The following is an 18,225-nucleotide window of genomic DNA, read 5'->3' as shown; positions in this document are numbered from 1 at the left end:
TCAAAACGTTTCAGTAGTTCTTGGTTTATTCTTCCTATTACCTGGTATAATTTATTCGCTTTATCTATCCTCTTATCTACTTATTGTCTGTCAGTGTCCTCAATTATCACTGGTTTCATCTGTTTAATTTCTGTTCCTTTAATGTAGCTTGTATTTTGGACTCTTGTCTTTTTATGACCATCTCTTTTGCTTTCTCCTGGTTTATGTTCATACCCAATTTGTTTAAAGCTTTATTGTTCCATATTGTTACCTTCCTTGGATCTCATTTTGCCATTCATAGTCTTCTTCTAGTTTGTCTCCAAAGTCTTTCCAAGATTGTTGTTTTGCTTTGATTATTAACTGTTTTCCTCTGTCCTTTATATTGCTTATAGTTTTCGTCTTTCCTCCGTCCACCATACAGTAATTTTGTTTTTACTCTTACTTTTATTTACACCAAATTATATTCATTCTGCTGTATTCGGTATTGTTCGCAATTCGGTATTCAGTGTTTGTCATACATTCTCCGATACCCAATTTGATCAATCTTTTATATCAAAAATAATACTTCAAACAATCTGTTACTTGAAAAACATTTATTTTTAAAAATTACATTTTTGGTTGCCAAGAAAGAGCCTTATAACATTAGTTTTATCACATTTTGACTTACTCTAACACTTCTGTAATGTCCCCTCTTTAAAAAATAATGTGAAAATAACATATATCACAGAAACAATTTGAGATTGGGGGCGGGAACACATATCATGTATTTGATTGTATATTTCTATCGGTTTTGAAAAAAAAAACTCGCAATTTGAATTAATAATATAGAAAGGCAGTTAAAGAATATTTTTTATACATTATACAATGGATCGCAGGTAACAGGTGTTTATTTTTTACATTTTGACACAATATCACAAATATACGCACGTAACATACTGTATACTGAATGCAGATCAAAATTCATTGTAGTTTAAATTTAGAATGTTGCCATATTTCGAATTTGGTAGTAGAAGTTGAGATTTATCAGATGATTCACATTATTATTTACATTTTATTGAAAATTACAAATGTTTTAAAACACTGGAACCTACTTTGATGTACAATGATGATTGTTTTATTACATAATGGAGCAAAGATATTTCTTTTAATGTTTATTATCCCCTTTTTAGTTCATATTTATTCACAGGATTGTTGAAGCATCTCTACCTAATCGAAAACCTTCTTTAAAACAGTAAATACATCAAAATTTGTATAAAATTAGTGCATTAAAGGTAATCTGAGCTTCTATCGACAATTGTATTGGATAATTATTCTCGATTAATTCTTATTTTGTCTGAAATATTAAGCAAAATCTTACAATTATGTCAGAATATCAAATAATTGCTCCATTATGTAATTTTTAGATTGCGATCATCCACTATATACAATTTCTCGCGACAATGAGCGTCACTAACTAAATTAAATAAATATCTACGAATGTAATAAGCTCAAAAATCACTACATTGGTAATAAGTAGCTAAAAAAACTCAAATACTACAGGTGATTCATAAAGAATGTGTAAGTCGGTTCCCCTAGTCACCACGCAGTCCGGATTCGAACCTAATGTATTAATATAACGAATAATTAAAAAAAACACCTAATTGGCAATTCTTCCACCTTTTGCATGGTAAATCACTCCCACACAAGAAATTTGTAATAAATATAAATAAATAGGCACTACATATTCTAAATTGTATATACGATTATCTGATCTTTTTAAAACATAATTTTAATGAAAATAAACTGACCCAGATCATGTTTAAGAGCTTTTGATTAATTTAAGTGTTAAGTTGTGGATTAAAATCAGATAGTTCTTATACTAACATATTTTATAACATTAATTATGAACCACCCTGTATAGTCTAAAGCAAATAACAGATTCACGTCATTATAATAAAATATATTAAATATTTCAAATTAAAACAAAAAAAATCGGACGAAATAATTTTTTTTCTAATTAATTGTTGAAAATAATTTGAAGACTAAAAAATAAGAAAAGTGTCAGTCTTGATATATCCAAATAAATGCAGCCGGTTTCAGTCAGTCTTAGTTTTAATACGGCTTATCAATAAAATTTTCTAAGACAAATAATTAGAGTATTTTTACGTATCTGCCATAGTATAATAACAAAAACTAATTTGTAGATACTTTTATGATCCTCATTAATTTGTGCCGCCACTGACTCAGGCTATAAACAGATTCATGGCTATACGCTGTGAGCTCGTATGTAGAGGGGATAATTGAAAATTCGCGAGCGCCAGTAGTGACAAGTTTGTAAACCTTTACTGGAAATTTGCTTTTTGACGTTCTGCATTAAGAGTTGCATATTATAGCTTTTAAATGTCTCACTAAAGTTGTTGTATTAAAGAGTGTCGAAATACTGGTTACAATAATAACTGTGTATTCTACAACTTTCCTGTCGCTAAGCATAAGGTGATTCAACGACAAAAATGGATTGATGCAATTAGAAAAAAGTAAGTAAACCCAATTTTAATTTTAAAACGGTAGAAAAATTTGAGCTAAAGGATCAGTTAGCACACTCTCGAATTTTGACGGTTTCAATTTTACAATCCAATCCTGAAACAAAATTTGAATGCGTGAAGATAACGACCAATCACAGCAAACGTAGGATGCCGTTAACTGTCATTCATAAGTTAATATTTAAGAAGTATTATACTATAATTATATTAAATTATTATACTTTTTTGCAGAACAAATTTTTTCTAATATTAGTTGTCAACATAAACGTCAAAACGATAAGCAAAATCTTAAAAATAATCATAATGAATAATAAATTCTGTACTTACTGCTATTAATTATCGATTACAATCCAATTACTTCTTTACGTTGTAAATATTACACGATAAGAATTAAATAATAAATTTGAAACAACTATTATTTGCTTTTCTACTGTTCTCTTTAAAATTCCGGCCGAAATAGGAACACTAGTCAACCGTTAGATGGCGATAGAAGCCATACCGGCGAAACTCACAGAGTATAGGCAACACTTTTTTCTTTCCAGAAAATTTCCGGTAAAAGTTATACTAGTAATCCTGTAGGTAGGTGGCGATACCAGCGAAGCTCGGAGCGGATACAGTGTCGGTAAGAATTTAGCGTAGGCATTCACTATTACCTATCTTGGTTATAATCTAAATAAGAACTGGGACATGAGCAAAGAAATTAGAATACGTATAGAGAAGGCCAGAGCTGCATTCTTTAACTCATTCGCTGCCGGTTACTTCAGTCAGGTGCCATTCACGCGCCAGCCGTGAATGGCACCTGGTGCCGTTCAATAGAATGGCTCCTAGCCGAGTTCTATCCTCTTAGATAGGCAGCGAATGGGTTAAGACGAAGAAACGGTTATGTGGAAACAATATTACCTCAAGATTAGCGAGATGTTATGTGTTGTCTACTCTTTTGTATGGTGTCGAAGGTTGGACTTTAACGGATACACTTCTCAAAAGACTGGAAGCCTTTGAAATCTGGGTGTATCGGAGAATCCTAACCGAATAAATTTGGGTGGATAGAGTTCGTACCGAAGTTGTTTTACATCGGATGGGAAAAGTTACGGAAGTCGTCAGAACAGTTAAAAATCGCAAACTTGAATATTTTGGCCATGTTGTGCGACACCCGAAGAGATATACTTCATTTAATAATACAAGGCAAAGTAGAAGGAAGAAGAGGGGCAGGTCGAAGAAGAACGTCATGGCTTAGAAACCTGAGAGAATGGTTTAACAGATCCTCTGCATTCATTTTCCGAGCTGCCGTCAACAACATTATTATAGCCAATTTGATAGCCAATGCTCGATAATCGAGCACGGCGCATGAAGAAGAGACGTTCCAACCGAAGAGAAAGAAGATGATGAAAAAGACATGTTCTATGAGGCACTGGACCGGAAGTACTATGAGTGTCCAAAAAAAGATGTTAAAATGTTAGCACGAGACTTTAATATCAAAACCAATGACTTTAAATTGACAATCATTAATTATCTAATTTTCCACTACACTTTCAAGAAATGTATGTTACATACACTGACCGGCTCAAAAAATGGCCACCCCACAAAATGGGTCATTTTGATGTCTCGAATTTCCTAAACCTGTTGTCCGATTTAAGTGATTTTTGAAGTTATACTTCTTTAGGCACGATGATGAATTTTTATTTTCCTGGGCGCATGCGCACACCGACAATATGGTTTAGCCGCTCAAACGTTATACGGGATCTGATTGGGTGTTAAAATCATCTGTCAATAATTATTGTTCAATATGGAGATTATGGATAAACAAATAATGTTGTGTATATTAGTTTTTATTGTTGTGAGGACAGAGACAAAATGCAAGCTTATAATTGTAGTGACTTTTTAAATAGTTTTTAAAAGCAACAGGTACGTACCTTATTGTAAATGTTTCAGTATTGTAATAAAAAATTACAAATTACATACCTATTTGGAAAATGTACCTACCTAGCTAGTAGATAATGCTTTGATTTACATAATTTGATTACCAACAAAAATCTTTTTTAGTCTATATTCTGTCGTATTTTAATTGTACAAAAATCAAACTTATTTGATTAAACTAAGAGAATAAGCAACTGTCAAAAAAAATTTAAACCGTTCAGTTGCTATATTTTCCCACTTCATTCACATGTCTCGGTAGATAAATTCTGCGTGGGGTGAGTTCAAAATAATCTAACAACCTGATAGACGCAGGTTTAATTCCCAATGCAAATTCTTATTTTTTTTTTATAAATTTTATGATTGTAAGTATATTGATTATATTTTTTTTCAGAAAATACGTATTTAGTTAAAAGTTTTCTCAACAATTATTATTGTTCAGAAATCATTTCTTTGTTTCATTATTTTTCAATGTGTCTGGGTGGGTTTTATTCTTTTATTTTTTTAATTTTTGGTATTGTTTTAATAAATATTTTTGGAAAGTAGTAAGTATTAAAATTAGTTTAATATTTAAATAAAATATAAATAAACTGTTTAAAGTATATTGATTTCATTGAAATCATATAATAGCTAAATCATATAATATAACTTCTTACGTGCGTACAAAGTACACACACATTTTTTTAATATGTTATAGCCGTATTCTTTAATAATGTCACGTAATAATATTGTTTCCAGATAGGTAAATTATCATTGTATACCAGTTGTACCAATCAAACTGTGTTTTTTTCTCAAAGTTCGCCACACCCTGTGGCATATTCTAGCATTTATAAAATACAGAAATTAACACCCAACTATAGCCTTAGGTTTTCTTAACATTCTGTTTTTTGATTCTTTCGCTTACGTTGGATAATAAAAAAGTTAGGTACTTGAACAACTAGCTATGTTCTTCATCAATACATGGTGTTTCTAAATAAGTACGACAAACTTTTAGGGGTAATTCTGCATGAAAAAATAATGACCGTTTGCTTTAACATATGTCCGCAAATGCTTCGTTTCCGAAATACGGGATGTTGAATTTCTTCTTACAAACTGACGATTTATTTATTGCTCTAAAAACCGGTTGAGATATGGAAATGAAATTTAGCAGGCTTTAAGGGGTTGTTACTGCGCCTTATTTGACATACAATTAAGAATTTTATATTCACCATTGGCGTGCATACGGGTAATATTACCCGTCATATTAATGGCGTATGCACGCCAATGGAGAATATAAAATTCTTAATAGCATGTCAAAAAATGTGCAATAACTGTCTCTTAAAACCTACCAAATTCCATTTGTATATCTCAACCGGTTTTAGAGCAATAAATAAATCATCAGTTGGTAAGAAAAAATTTAACATCCCATATCTCGGAAACGAAGCTTTTGCAGACATATGTTTATAAAGCAAACTGTCATTATTTTTTCATGCAGAATTACCCCTTAAAGTTTGTTACACTTATTTAGAAACACCCTGTACTGATGAAGAACATGGCTAGTTGTTAAAATACCTAACTTTTTTATTATCCAACATAGACGAATGAATTAAAAAACAGAATGTTAATAAAACCTGAGGCTATAGTTGGGATTTAGTTTCAGTATTTTATAAATGCTAGAATATTCCACAGAGATGTGGTGAACTTTGAGAAAAAAACACAGTTTGAGTGGTACACCCGGTATACAATGACGGTTTATCTGTGTAGCAACAATAATATTACAGCGATATTTTTAATGAATAAGGCTAGAACATGGTAAAAAAATCACTTTAATCGGACAACAGGTTTAGGAAATTCGAAACATTAAAAATGACCCGTTTTGTGGGGTGGCCGTTTTTTGTGCCGGTCAGTGTAATATGGCAGACACGTAAAAATCATTATGTCTAATTTTAGCACAGTAAGCACTTTTTAAATCGAATTACAAAAAATTGTTGAAATCTTCAAAATGAAAATTCATGATAGCATACAATGATCCACGTCTGAAGTCCATCTTTCTGTGAGCCCTAACACATCTTATTGATTGTCTTGTTTATTAAAATTCATTTATGCTGGATCTTAAAGTCTTATCAAAATTGCCAAAATCAATCAAACACTCCTTTTTCAGTTACTGTTCTCAATTTTTGTTCTTTGTTCCAAAGATAATTCTTAAATATACCGTCTATAAAGGTGCGCACTGACTTGAGCATTTTTCCCCGAACGAGCAGAAGGTGTATTAGGGTTTTAGCTCTGTTTTCTCCGACCAGCTTCCCTTTTTGGTGAATAGTTACGATTTTGACTCCAAAGTTTCTGCACTATTCTGAATTACACTGATTTGTTCAAAATATATTTATTATATTCTTCCATCCTTCATTTACTGTGTATGTTTTAGCTGTTTGCTGTTTTTAGAACCTTTATTTGGTGATTGAGAATATATTGTCCAAAAGTATGTACGGTTTACTGAATTGCAAAATTGCTTTCAGTGTTTTTGCTTCGGTTTGTCCAAAAACTATTCGCTCTATTCTTCTACTTTGGCAAATCTGCTCAGTTTTGTTCAAAAAGTATTTACTCTATTCTTATATCCACCAATTACTGGATTTTTAGCTCTGTTGTTACATACTTTATTTGGTAATTAGAATCTAATTAGTCCAAAAGAATTGTCTCTATTCTGCATTACATCATTTCTTTGATCACAATTTTGTCACATTGTTTATTGGGCTATTTGTTGTTTTTTTTTCAATTCTTACATCTTTTCTTTAGCAACTTAACTCCATTTGAGCCCCAAAACATTTACTTCTTTCTGGCAAACTTAATTGAGCTTTGGAGTATTTGTTCCTATACAGGGTGTTTCTAAATAAGTATGACAAACTTTAAGGGGTAATTTTACATGAAAAATAATGACAGTTGGTTCTATAAACATATGTCCGCAAATGCTTCGTTTCCGAGATACTGGGTGTTGAATTTTTTTTTCAAACTTCAATTTATTTATTATTCTAACACCGGTTGAGCTATGAAAATGAAATTTGGTAAGTTTTAAGAGGTATTTATTGCACATTTTTGAAGTTATACTTCTTTACCGGCGGTAGAGGGTGATTTTTTTATATGTTAAAACCTATCAGCCTGGCGCATGCGCATTATAACTTTGTTCTGATTGGATGTTCAAATGACATGTCAAAAATTATCCGATATGGCAGCTGTGGTTTGGAGGTAAAGGTAAACAAATGTATAATATATTAGTTTTATTGTTGTGAGGACAGAAACAAAAAAGTTTATAATATTGTAGTGACTTTTACATAGTTTTTAAAAGCAACAGTTACGTAATAATTGTTAATGTATCATGGGTATAAACCTACCTATTTGATCTGCCAAAATACATAGTATGTAATACTTTTATTTATATAATTTGATTACCATCAAAATTCCTATCAATATTCACCTAATATATTGTTTTTTTACTCTATGTTTTGTTGTATTTTGTCAATTCTAAATCATTTCAATTCAAAATTAAAATAATTTGATCAATTTTCAAAATATCAAAATATCACAAGTTTAATCCGTTTAGTTAGTCGATCTTCGTAAATAATGACACATAGTGTCCGTGGCTAAGCGGAGAAGGCGAATGAATTCCAATACCAACGGCTCTTATCAGCGCTGGTTCGAGTCCCAATGGAAACTTTCTTTTTTGTTTTTAATACTTTTTTTTTAATACTAATACTAGTTTTCTTTTAATACATTTTATGATTGTAAGTATATTTATTATATAATTGTATTTTCAGAAAATACGTATTTAGTTAAAAAAATTTTCGACAATTAATGTTCAGACATCATTTGTGGCTTGTTTAATGTGTTTGTGTGTGTTTTATTCTTTTATTATTTTAATTTTTGGCACTGTTCTAATAAAAATGTTTGAGAAGTAGTAAGTATAAATTAGTTTAATATTTAAACAAAATATAAATAAAAAGTATATTAATTTCGTTTAAATCATATAATAGAAGTATAACTTCTTACGTGCGTACAAAGTACACACACACTCTTTTTTTTGACAAACAAAAAATAATTGTTTATTCATCATTGGCGAGCATACGGGTAATGGTCTGAATTTAAAAAAAAAAAAAATAGTACGCCACTGGAATATCTCAAATTAAAAATTATTTTTAAATTCCACGGTTAATTTGTGATAAAAAACCTCTCTTGTCTTATTTTCATATGATGCACCATTTTTATGCAAAAAAATAAAACATCTTAACGCTTACAAAGTATTTGAAATAAGTTTTTATGAATATGGAAACTACCTCGAATACTTTTTGTACTTTACCTGTTAAGATGTATTATTTTTTTATTTATTATTAATTTGACATATCTCAGAGGCGTACAATTTTTTTCTTAAAAAAAATTCAGACCATTACTTGTACGCACGGCAATGACGAATATAAAATTTTTCTGTCACCAGTGAAGGAGGTCATTTTGAACATTTGTTGTAGCTTTGCGCCTAGTTGAATCTTATTAATTTTATTTTCTGTTATTGTTCTAGTTTAGTATCATTGTATTAGATAGTTCTTGATAATGTATTAATGATATGAAAAATAAGCGCTAAGATGTTTATTTTTTGCATAAAAATGGTGCATCATATATGAAAATAAGACAAGAAATTTATCACAAATTAACCGTGGAATTTAAAAATAATTTTTAATTTGAAATATTCCAGTGGCGTACTATTTTTTTTTCTTTAAAAAAATTCATACCATTACCCGTATGCTCGCCAGTGATGAATAAAAAATTATTATTTGTCTGTCAAAAAATGTGCAATAATACCTCTTAAAACCTACCAAATTTCATTTTCATAGCTCAACCGGTGTTAGAATAATAAATAAATTGGCAGTTTAAAAAAATTCAACACCCAGTATCTCGAAAACGAAGCATTTGCGGACATCTGTTTATGGAGCCAACTCTCATTATTTTTTCATGTGGAATTACCTCTTAAAGTTATTAGATATATTATATCTTATTTAGAAACACCCTGTATATTTATTCATTTATTTGATAAGACTTTTACGCGGATAAACTCGATCACAATTCGGTGAACAATTCAATGGTCCAGATTCTGCCTCTTAATCATAAACGCTCGAATATTACCTGCAAAATTGTGCTATCATGACGTTTCAAATAACGGCGTAAATTTTACAAAATATTAAAATTTTGATTCTCGCTGAGTACGATTCCCTCTTTCGGGCCTTACCAATTACCCCGCCAAACATCAACCAATAAAAACAACCTTTTATAAAACTTCCGTGTATCCAATCATGCGCTGTTTTGTACACTATTACTGATTGCAATAACACAGGCTCCAGCTCGTCCGGTGATCAACGGGGACAGGGTGTTCCATTCGTTGGCATTAGGATCGTATTGCTCCACGGTGCGAAGATAGTGGCTACCGTCGTAGCCACCGATTGCGTAAAGTTTGTCGCCGAAACGACAAGCCGCCACTGCGTCTCTCTTGCTCGAAAGTGAGGCTACCGTCGACCAGGTGTCGGTTTCTGTAGATATAAAAAACAAAGATTAGACATCGATACAACAAGACAAAGTTAAAGAAAAAAATTTCACATCAGCCGCTATGTTCAATACTTGTTTTGGAGAAATTGTATGAAAACTGTAGTGAATCTATTTCAGATTCGAGTCGGCCTATTATCGTTTCTTGTCGATAATCAGCCGTGTGATGGATGACCGAAGTTATCTTTAACGTTTGAGTTAAAGTTAAGATTACTCTCAGGTATAACGATGCCCATAACTATTTAGTTAAAATTCGGTGTGATGTATTCTTCACAGTTATGAGATAGTTATTTTTTCAACGTTATATTCGATATAACATTTGAGGAACAAAGCTTGACGTAACAAAGAGAAACTTATGTAGAAATAGTACAAGTTGGAGTGAGCGCGAGAGATTGTTCGGAACATGCTACAGGATGGGTAGATGACCGTAAAAGTAAATACCCATCGCCGGCCACCGTCGATGACCGAACAGCAAACAGCTGTTCGGGTTCGGTGGTGTTTCAAACGGTAAATAGAAACAGGGTTGCCAGATTGGTGTATTTTCCCACAATTTTGGGGTAATTTGAAAGCGTCTAGGGAAATTTTTCTAAGCAGAAATTGTAGTGGGATCTTTTGGGAGCGGAAAATTATGGAGGATTTTAAGGGGTCATGGTAAATTAAATTTGCGAATGTACATAGAACTGTATATTATACTCCCTTATAATCGAAGACGATAGGAACTATTAATTATTTCCAGGGCCCTCGTTGATAAGTAGTATAATTTTGGTTTACTGTTCTCTTCATTTGACTACTAATTTATTAAAAGGCGGCAAAAATTTAAATTTGGAGTATTTGAGCTTCAATTTGAGGGAATTTCAGTTTCTAAGTGGGGGATTTATAAAATATCATCTGACAACTCTGGATAGAAAGCTCAGTAGGTACTTAAAATAAAATTTCAACTTATATCTCTCGATTTGATTTTTGTATAATTTTTAAAATTGTATTACCCTTCTATTCTTAATTATTAAATTATTAGCTCCTAAATTCACTTGATTTCTGTATATAAACAAGTCAAAAGATGAACCTAACCTTACATATCCTTACATAACTACAAAGCTATCTGATAACTTGAGGTTATGGAGACCTGTAAGAAGGAGTGGAAACGCAATGCATCGTTTGTGGGCTAACTTTTCAACCTCTAATTCAACTTTCAGCAATCGCCGCTAGAGGCGCAAGTGTTCGAATAGGTGCTACAAATACATTAGCTCTTATGGACTTATTTATTATTTAACTCATTTTATTATTGTTTTTAGCGTAATTAGACATTAATTTATTGGTGGATTGTAGCTGACTATGTTTTATACCAAAAATAAATTATTTTAACCTTATAACATACCGACGTGTGGTAAAAAGTGTATTCTTTTTATACCATTGTAGATGGAGATGTGACATCAAATTTAAATTTGTCATTACTTTAATATGTATCACAGCTTATTTTGAAGCGGAAATATTTTGTCACATTATCTAACTGCCACATTTATATAGCAGTGGTATTTCAACTGCAAATTAATTTGTTAATAACTTTGTAACTGATATCAAAAAGTTTGTTAGTTGAAAAAATTGAACTTAACTGTACGTAATTGTTTTTAAAAAGTTATTTAAATAATTTGAAGTTGATTGGTCAATTTTTTTTCTGAATTATTCTTTTTATCAAAATTTAAAATGCTTTTTCTTTTGAACACTTCATTTATCTATATTCTTAAAGCTTACCTATCAGATGTTTAAATTTAGTTAATAAAAATATATGTAAATTAACTACCTATAAAATTAATGTTAATTTTTGTGAAATATTTTATCTCAAAAAATGCATTGTTTCGACAGAAAAACTTTCAAGATCCTCCTACTATTATCACTATAATTTTCAGGTTAAAATAAAAACCAATAATAGGTAATACACAAATTTTATTTACACCGAAGGAAATAACATACAAACGAATAGGTATAATCCATGAACGTTATAAATAAATAAAGACAAATATTTATAAAAAGTCTTTATATTAACTTCGTTAAGTTCCTTTTTGAATTTTTTATCGGAACGATAACTCGATATAAATCCCGGTACGAAGCAATTTCTTTTAGTGTAAGCTTTCTTGGCACTCATATTTAAATAATATTAACCACCAAAACCAGTAATCTTATATTAACTACGAATAATTAATTATTTTCGAAATTTTCACATTCACTCCAATGCAAAACTAGCATCTATCTCTACGCCACCGCCGCCCTAGCGAGAAACCAAGCAAACAGGCAAAATCGTGTACAAAAATTTCAAGGTCGTCCTATCTCGATTCCTCTCCTCTGTGTAGGTCTCCATACTTGAGGTTTAACGCCGCGTTATAAAGTGACAGTTGATATCAGGGTTGTTAACTCTACGGATTTTTCCGTAGATCTACGGATTTTCGAAATTATTTCGGATTTTCGGATATCGACCACATTTCTACGGATTTTTCAGCTGCAGCCATCAAGAAGCTAAAATGAGGATTTTTTACTCTTAAGGTGTCATTCTTCTTCTTTTTTGGTCTATCAAGTAACATTCTTCTTCTTTTTTGGTCTGTCAAGTGCCATTCTTCTTCTTTATTGGTCTATCAAGTGTCACCATTCTTCTTTTTGGTCTGTCAAGTGTCATTCGTCTTCTTTTTTTGGTCTGTCAAGCATCATTCTTCTTCTTTTTTGTCTGTCAAGTGTCATTCTTCTTCTTTTTTTGGTCTGCCAAGTGTCATTTTCTGTCAGATTTCTGCACTACGGATTTCTACGGATTTTTGAAGCGCCATCTACGGAAATATTCAGTTGCGTTGTTAACAACCGTGGTTGATATATCAGATAACTCAAGAACTGTCAAGAAATAACGCTCAGATAATTTTAAGACAATTTAACTCAATTCACCCAGTTCGAAAATTCTTCCTAACGGAGCTAGAGCTATTTGAAGATGGCGTCTGGTAATTAGTTTTTCTTAAATACCTCCAGAACGCTTCTATTTAGAGAAACAAAAATTGGTACGCTCGTTTATTTTCCAGATATACATCGATTTTATCCATTGCGAATTTCTAGTACCTGTCATAGGCGTCCGTTTTGGGTAGGACAACGGTTATTTTATCGCATAACTTTTTTGTCTTTAACTTTTAAGCATTTTTGACTCATGATTATTTAATTGCGAGGTGTTTTAGTACTAAAAGGTACTCTTGTTTTAAGTCGATAGGACACACCGTTTTCTAGAAAAATCGATTTGAACATTTTTCGTTACTTGAATTTGAAAAAAAATTTTTTAAAAAGTTTTAAAAAAATCGGTGTATTTTACCAACTTAAAGCAAGAATAACTTTTAGTACTAGAGTACCTCATAATTTAGTAAACTTAAAACCTTAATAATCTAGTGTCAAAAATTCTTAAAAATTAAAGACAAAAAAGTTATGCAATCAAATCACCGTTTACCTATCCAAAACGGACGCATATGACCGGTAGTAGAAATTCGTAATTAATGAAATCGATTCATCTCTGGAATATAAATAAAAATACCAGTTTTCGTTTTTCTAAATATTCTTTTTTAAAATTTTTTTTTGAAATTCAAAAAACGAAAAATTTTCAAATCGATTTTTTCCAGAAAACGGTTCATCTGTTTAAAGCAAGAGTACCTTTTACTATTAGAATACCTCACAATTTATTAATCTAGAGTCAAAAATGCTTAAAAATTAAAGCCAAAAAAGTTATGCGATAAAATAACCGTTGCCCTATCCAAAACGGACGCCTATGACTGTTACTAAAAATTCGCAATGGAGGAATCGATTTATCTCTAGAAGATAAATACGCGTACCAAATTTCGTTTTTCTAAGTAAAAGCGTTTTGGAGGTATTTCAGAAAAATTAATTACCAGACGCCATTTTCAAATAGCTTCAGCTCCCTTACGAAGCATTTTTGAACTGGGTGAATTGGGTTAAATTGTCTTAAAATTATCTGAGGAATCTCCTGTCTTCGTTTGTCGGTAGAGTTTCTGGACACCCTGTATATCAACCTACAAAAAATTGTTTGAAGCAATGTAAATACCCCCGTCCATTCAAATATATTATATTTCAGAACTATTTTTACAAAAATCATTTAATTTTTATGACTAAGAAGACATTTCTTAGATGTGGCAACAGAGCGCTACGTAAAATAGAAACCGCACCTATAATTTTGCCCAAAACCGTTGAGTTTACTAATAAAATCGCTGACTTCGCTAGTGACAGCAGCAGTCGACCCTATGTACAGTTGAGTCCGCGAGTCTTTACCCGTGCGTCATTAATAGCTGGCGAGATAAAACACATACTTTTTATCTAGCATCATTCTCTTCCACGCATGAAACTTATGACAAACCAGCTGCCGTTTGTTATTAAGTAAAAACACATGTTATTTTTATGAACCATCTAGACTCAGTGCATTGAAAAGAGATAGATACAAAAAAAGACGATTCGGTATGTTTTCATATTTTAAGCACAATTTGTTTGACGTTTCTGCTTTGTTTACTTTTGTGGCTGTCAGTCAGTTGAATTTTTTGCGGTTTTTGTCGAATTTTTGCGTTTTGAAGTTTCTTTATATTACACAAACAGTTGTTTTCACAACTAATTTTATATTGGGCTTTGAAATTTTAAGGTAAATAATTATATTTTGGCAATTAATATTTAAAACATAAAAAGCTAACGTCATTCACACAGTAAAGAAATGATTGTGTTTAGATTTCCGTCAAAGTGAATAAAATAACAAAAATAAAGTATGTTATTGAATTTTTTTATAAATTGTTTATTTATTTTACATACAAATGCTGCTGTAATTCTGCACAAAAATTTTGAAGCAAAACTTACATTTGACATTCTATATATTTGCTAACGTCAAATTTTATAATAAAACCCGTAATCGAAACAGTAGCCACTTTCTGTCAGTTGTTGTTGCGTGAAATAGATTTCCGACTTATTTCGTATGCTTTAAATGATGACGCACGGGTAAAGACTCGCGGACTCAACTGTATTTTTCACACTTTTTCAATTTGTAAGAGACGGAAGATCGTATTCACGTTTTTGAAATAAGGATAGAGTTAGTCGTCACACTGTGCCACGTTTTTCATTGAAGGATGGGGTATCTTCCCGTATTAATATTTCAATCAACGGTTGCACTACCTCAAGCAACCCGACACCTACAAGAATAATAATTGACGACCTAGAACTGGAAGGTGTTGACACCTTCATATACTTAGGCTCACTGCTAACTAAAGATAACAATGTCAGTGAAGAAATTAAAAGAAGAATAGTGCTCGCCAATAAGTGTTACTTAGGCTTAAGAAGACAGATGGTCTCAAAAACACCTAGAAAAATTAAATTGACTGTCTAGAAAACGCTAATAAGACCACTGTTTACATATGGTTCAGAAACTTGGTCACTTACACAGAATGACCAAGAACTGCTCAAACGTTTTGAGCGAAAAATCCTAAGACGAATATATGGAGGCATAAAAGAACAAGGTTTGTGGCGCAGGCGTTATAGACCAGTGCAGATAGCTCTAAAATGGACCAAAAAAATAAAAAATTAATAGCAGGATGAGACCAATTCCAAATGAAAGTATGTACACATATTAGATAACATGTGGAACATTTTTCACCAAATCTGGATGAGTGGAACATGGGTTGGGGGAGCGGTTTTAGAGGTGAAAACGGTTAATTAGGATTTGCGGCAAAACGGCACATCCTATCGAAAAAAGTTAAATCGCAAAGTTGTAGGCAATAAAAAGATCTACAAATTTTGTAGATAAACATTTTTCACATAACCTCAAAATATCCGAGAAAATTGGAAAATTCGATGTTTTTGATTTTAATTTTTTTTTCTCACTGAAAAAAAATTTTTTTTTACCAAATATGGTGGAAACTTACCTCTTTCTGTCCCAAACACTCTGTAATTTTTCTGTATAAAAATATTTTTTAAAACTCATGTTTTTTATGTTTAAGAGAAAATGTAAGCATTTTTTAAATTTAAAAATCTCTCGAAATTTTTTTAGCTTTTTTAAAGAAGTTGGCATTTTTTTTGTTTATTGAAACCTCTATTTTCTGATGGTGTAAAAAAATATATACGTTACTGTGAAAAATTTTGTCACAAAAGGCAAAAATAGGAAATTTATTTTCAACCTCTCACCATTTTCAGATTCTCAGACGAAATATAAGTGGCATAGCGAGCAGGAACCAACGCACCTCTGTTAAAAATTTACTACACTAATGCCGTTATCTGTGATTTTTAATTTTGTGTATACATTATAGTTAAAAAAATAAAAAACACGCTTTTAAAGCACTAAAAATTTAAAAATAAAATATTACTAGCTTTAATTTTAAAAGTTATTTTTTAAATTTTTAGTGCTTTAAAAGCGTGTTTTTTATTTTTTTTTTAAACTTTATTTTTTTTAAAGTCGGCCTACTTACCTATAAGCTACATTTTTTTTAAACTTTTTTCTCATGAACCAAATTAAAAGTCGCAACAACTTTTTTAACGAAAAAGTTTATTTAATACAAAAGAAAGTAATTATTATAATTTTAATGGCCAATTTTTCATCAATTAATTAAGTTTTTGCTTCTTTGATGGCATTTCTTTATCACATTCGGCATTCGGTAATGCTTACAGATTCTGCAGTTTCCTCTATGCAGCTTTCCGCAGCTATGCAACTTACATTACGTCTGAGAATCTGAAAATGGTGAGGGGTTGAAATTAAATTTCCGATTTTTGCCTTTTGTGACAAAATTTTCCACAGTAACGTATATATTTTTTTACACCATCAGAAAATAGAGGTTTCAATAAACAAAAAAAAAACGCCAACTTCTTTAAAAAAGCTAAAAAAATTTCGGGAGATTTTTCAATTGAAAAAATGCTTACATTTTCCCTTAAACATAAAAAACAAGAGTTTAAAAAAATATTTTTATACAAAAAAATTACAGCGTGTTTGGGACATAAAGGGGTAAGTGTCCACCATATTTGGTAAAACAAAAAATTTTTTTTCAGTGAGAAAAAAAAAATAAAATCAAAAACATCGAATTTTCCAATTTTCTCGGATATTTTGAGGTTATGTGAAAAATGCTTATTTACAAAAGTTGTAGATCTTCTTATATCCTACAACTTTGCGATTTAACTTTTTTCGATAAGATGTGCCGTTTTGCCGCAAATCGTAATTAACCGTTTTCACCCCTAAAAGCGCTCCCCCAACCCATGTTCCCCTCATCCAGATTTGGTGAAAAATGTTCCACATGTTATCTAATATGTGTACTTTAATTTGGAATTGGTCTCATCCTGCTATTAATTTTTTATTGTTTTTTTGTTATTTGCACTGGTCTATTACAACTTTGAGTTGTTTTGGAGAACCTGACGTTGTAAAATTCATTAAGGTAGCACGCCTTAGATGGATAGGTCATTTAATCAGGCGAGAGGAAGATGACATAGTCAGAAAAGTTTTTGATCGAAGGGGCCGATAGGGCAACTAGCCAGAGGAAGACCGAGCGTCGGTACCAAGACAACTTAGAAAATTATTTAAAATTTATTGGAATTAGAGCATGGAGAAGAGTTGCCATAGTACGTTCTTTCACGGTTTTTGCTCTAAATTTTAAAGAACCGCTTGAATTGACATGAAATTTGGCATACGCATAGCTTACATGTCAAAGAAAAAAAGTGATATTGTAAAAAAGTGTGCTTTTGCTCTGGAGGTGACTTTCACCCCCTCTTGGGGGTGAAAAAATATATGTCCAAAATAAGTCCGGAAATGGATAAACTGACTAATTTTAAGTAACTTTTGTTCTATAGAGCTTTTTCGCCAAGTCAACACTTTTCGAGTTATTTTCGAGTGAATATGTTCATTTTTCAACAAAATAACCACATTTTAGACGGTTTTTCGCAAATAACTCAAAAAGTAAGTATTTTGCCGAAAAAAACGTTCTTAGCAAAAATATAGCCTGTAAAAAAATAAAAAAAAATGGTGTACGCGTGAGGTCTCTGGACCTCACAGAACCAGAGTTATAGCCAATGAAAAATAGGTTCATATTAGCCAAATTTCAAATATAATATTTCGACGTGAAATATCCAAAAAATTAAGCACTTTTTGGGGAAAACCCATTATAACTTTTTTAAAGTGTTTAAAAAATCTTTATTCCTGTTTTTATAAAAAGTTTCTAGCATCAAATTTAAGCAAGTTACGCTCAAAATAAAGTTGGTCCCTTTTGTTTTGGCA

At 31.4% G+C, this 18,225-nt stretch overlaps 1 protein-coding gene across 1 annotated transcript in view; it reads right to left on the bottom strand.

The window, feature by feature from the left end:
* Positions 1-557: 557 nt before the first annotated feature.
* LOC114343627 (kelch-like protein 5) overlaps positions 558-18,225 on the bottom strand; it is a 47,086-nt gene continuing 29,418 nt past the window's right edge. The window contains exon 8 of the mRNA XM_028294497.2: positions 558-9,955. Coding sequence (XP_028150298.2) covers positions 9,720-9,955 — 236 coding nt within the window. The 3' untranslated portion in view covers positions 558-9,719. The remainder of the gene's footprint in view (positions 9,956-18,225) is intronic.

Source organism: Diabrotica virgifera, chromosome 5 (assembly GCF_917563875.1).
Source record: "Diabrotica virgifera virgifera chromosome 5, PGI_DIABVI_V3a".
Taxonomy (NCBI): Eukaryota; Metazoa; Arthropoda; class Insecta; order Coleoptera; family Chrysomelidae; genus Diabrotica; species Diabrotica virgifera.
The sequence above is the reverse complement of the archived record's forward strand: the minus strand, read 5'-3'. Positions and strand labels throughout refer to the sequence as shown.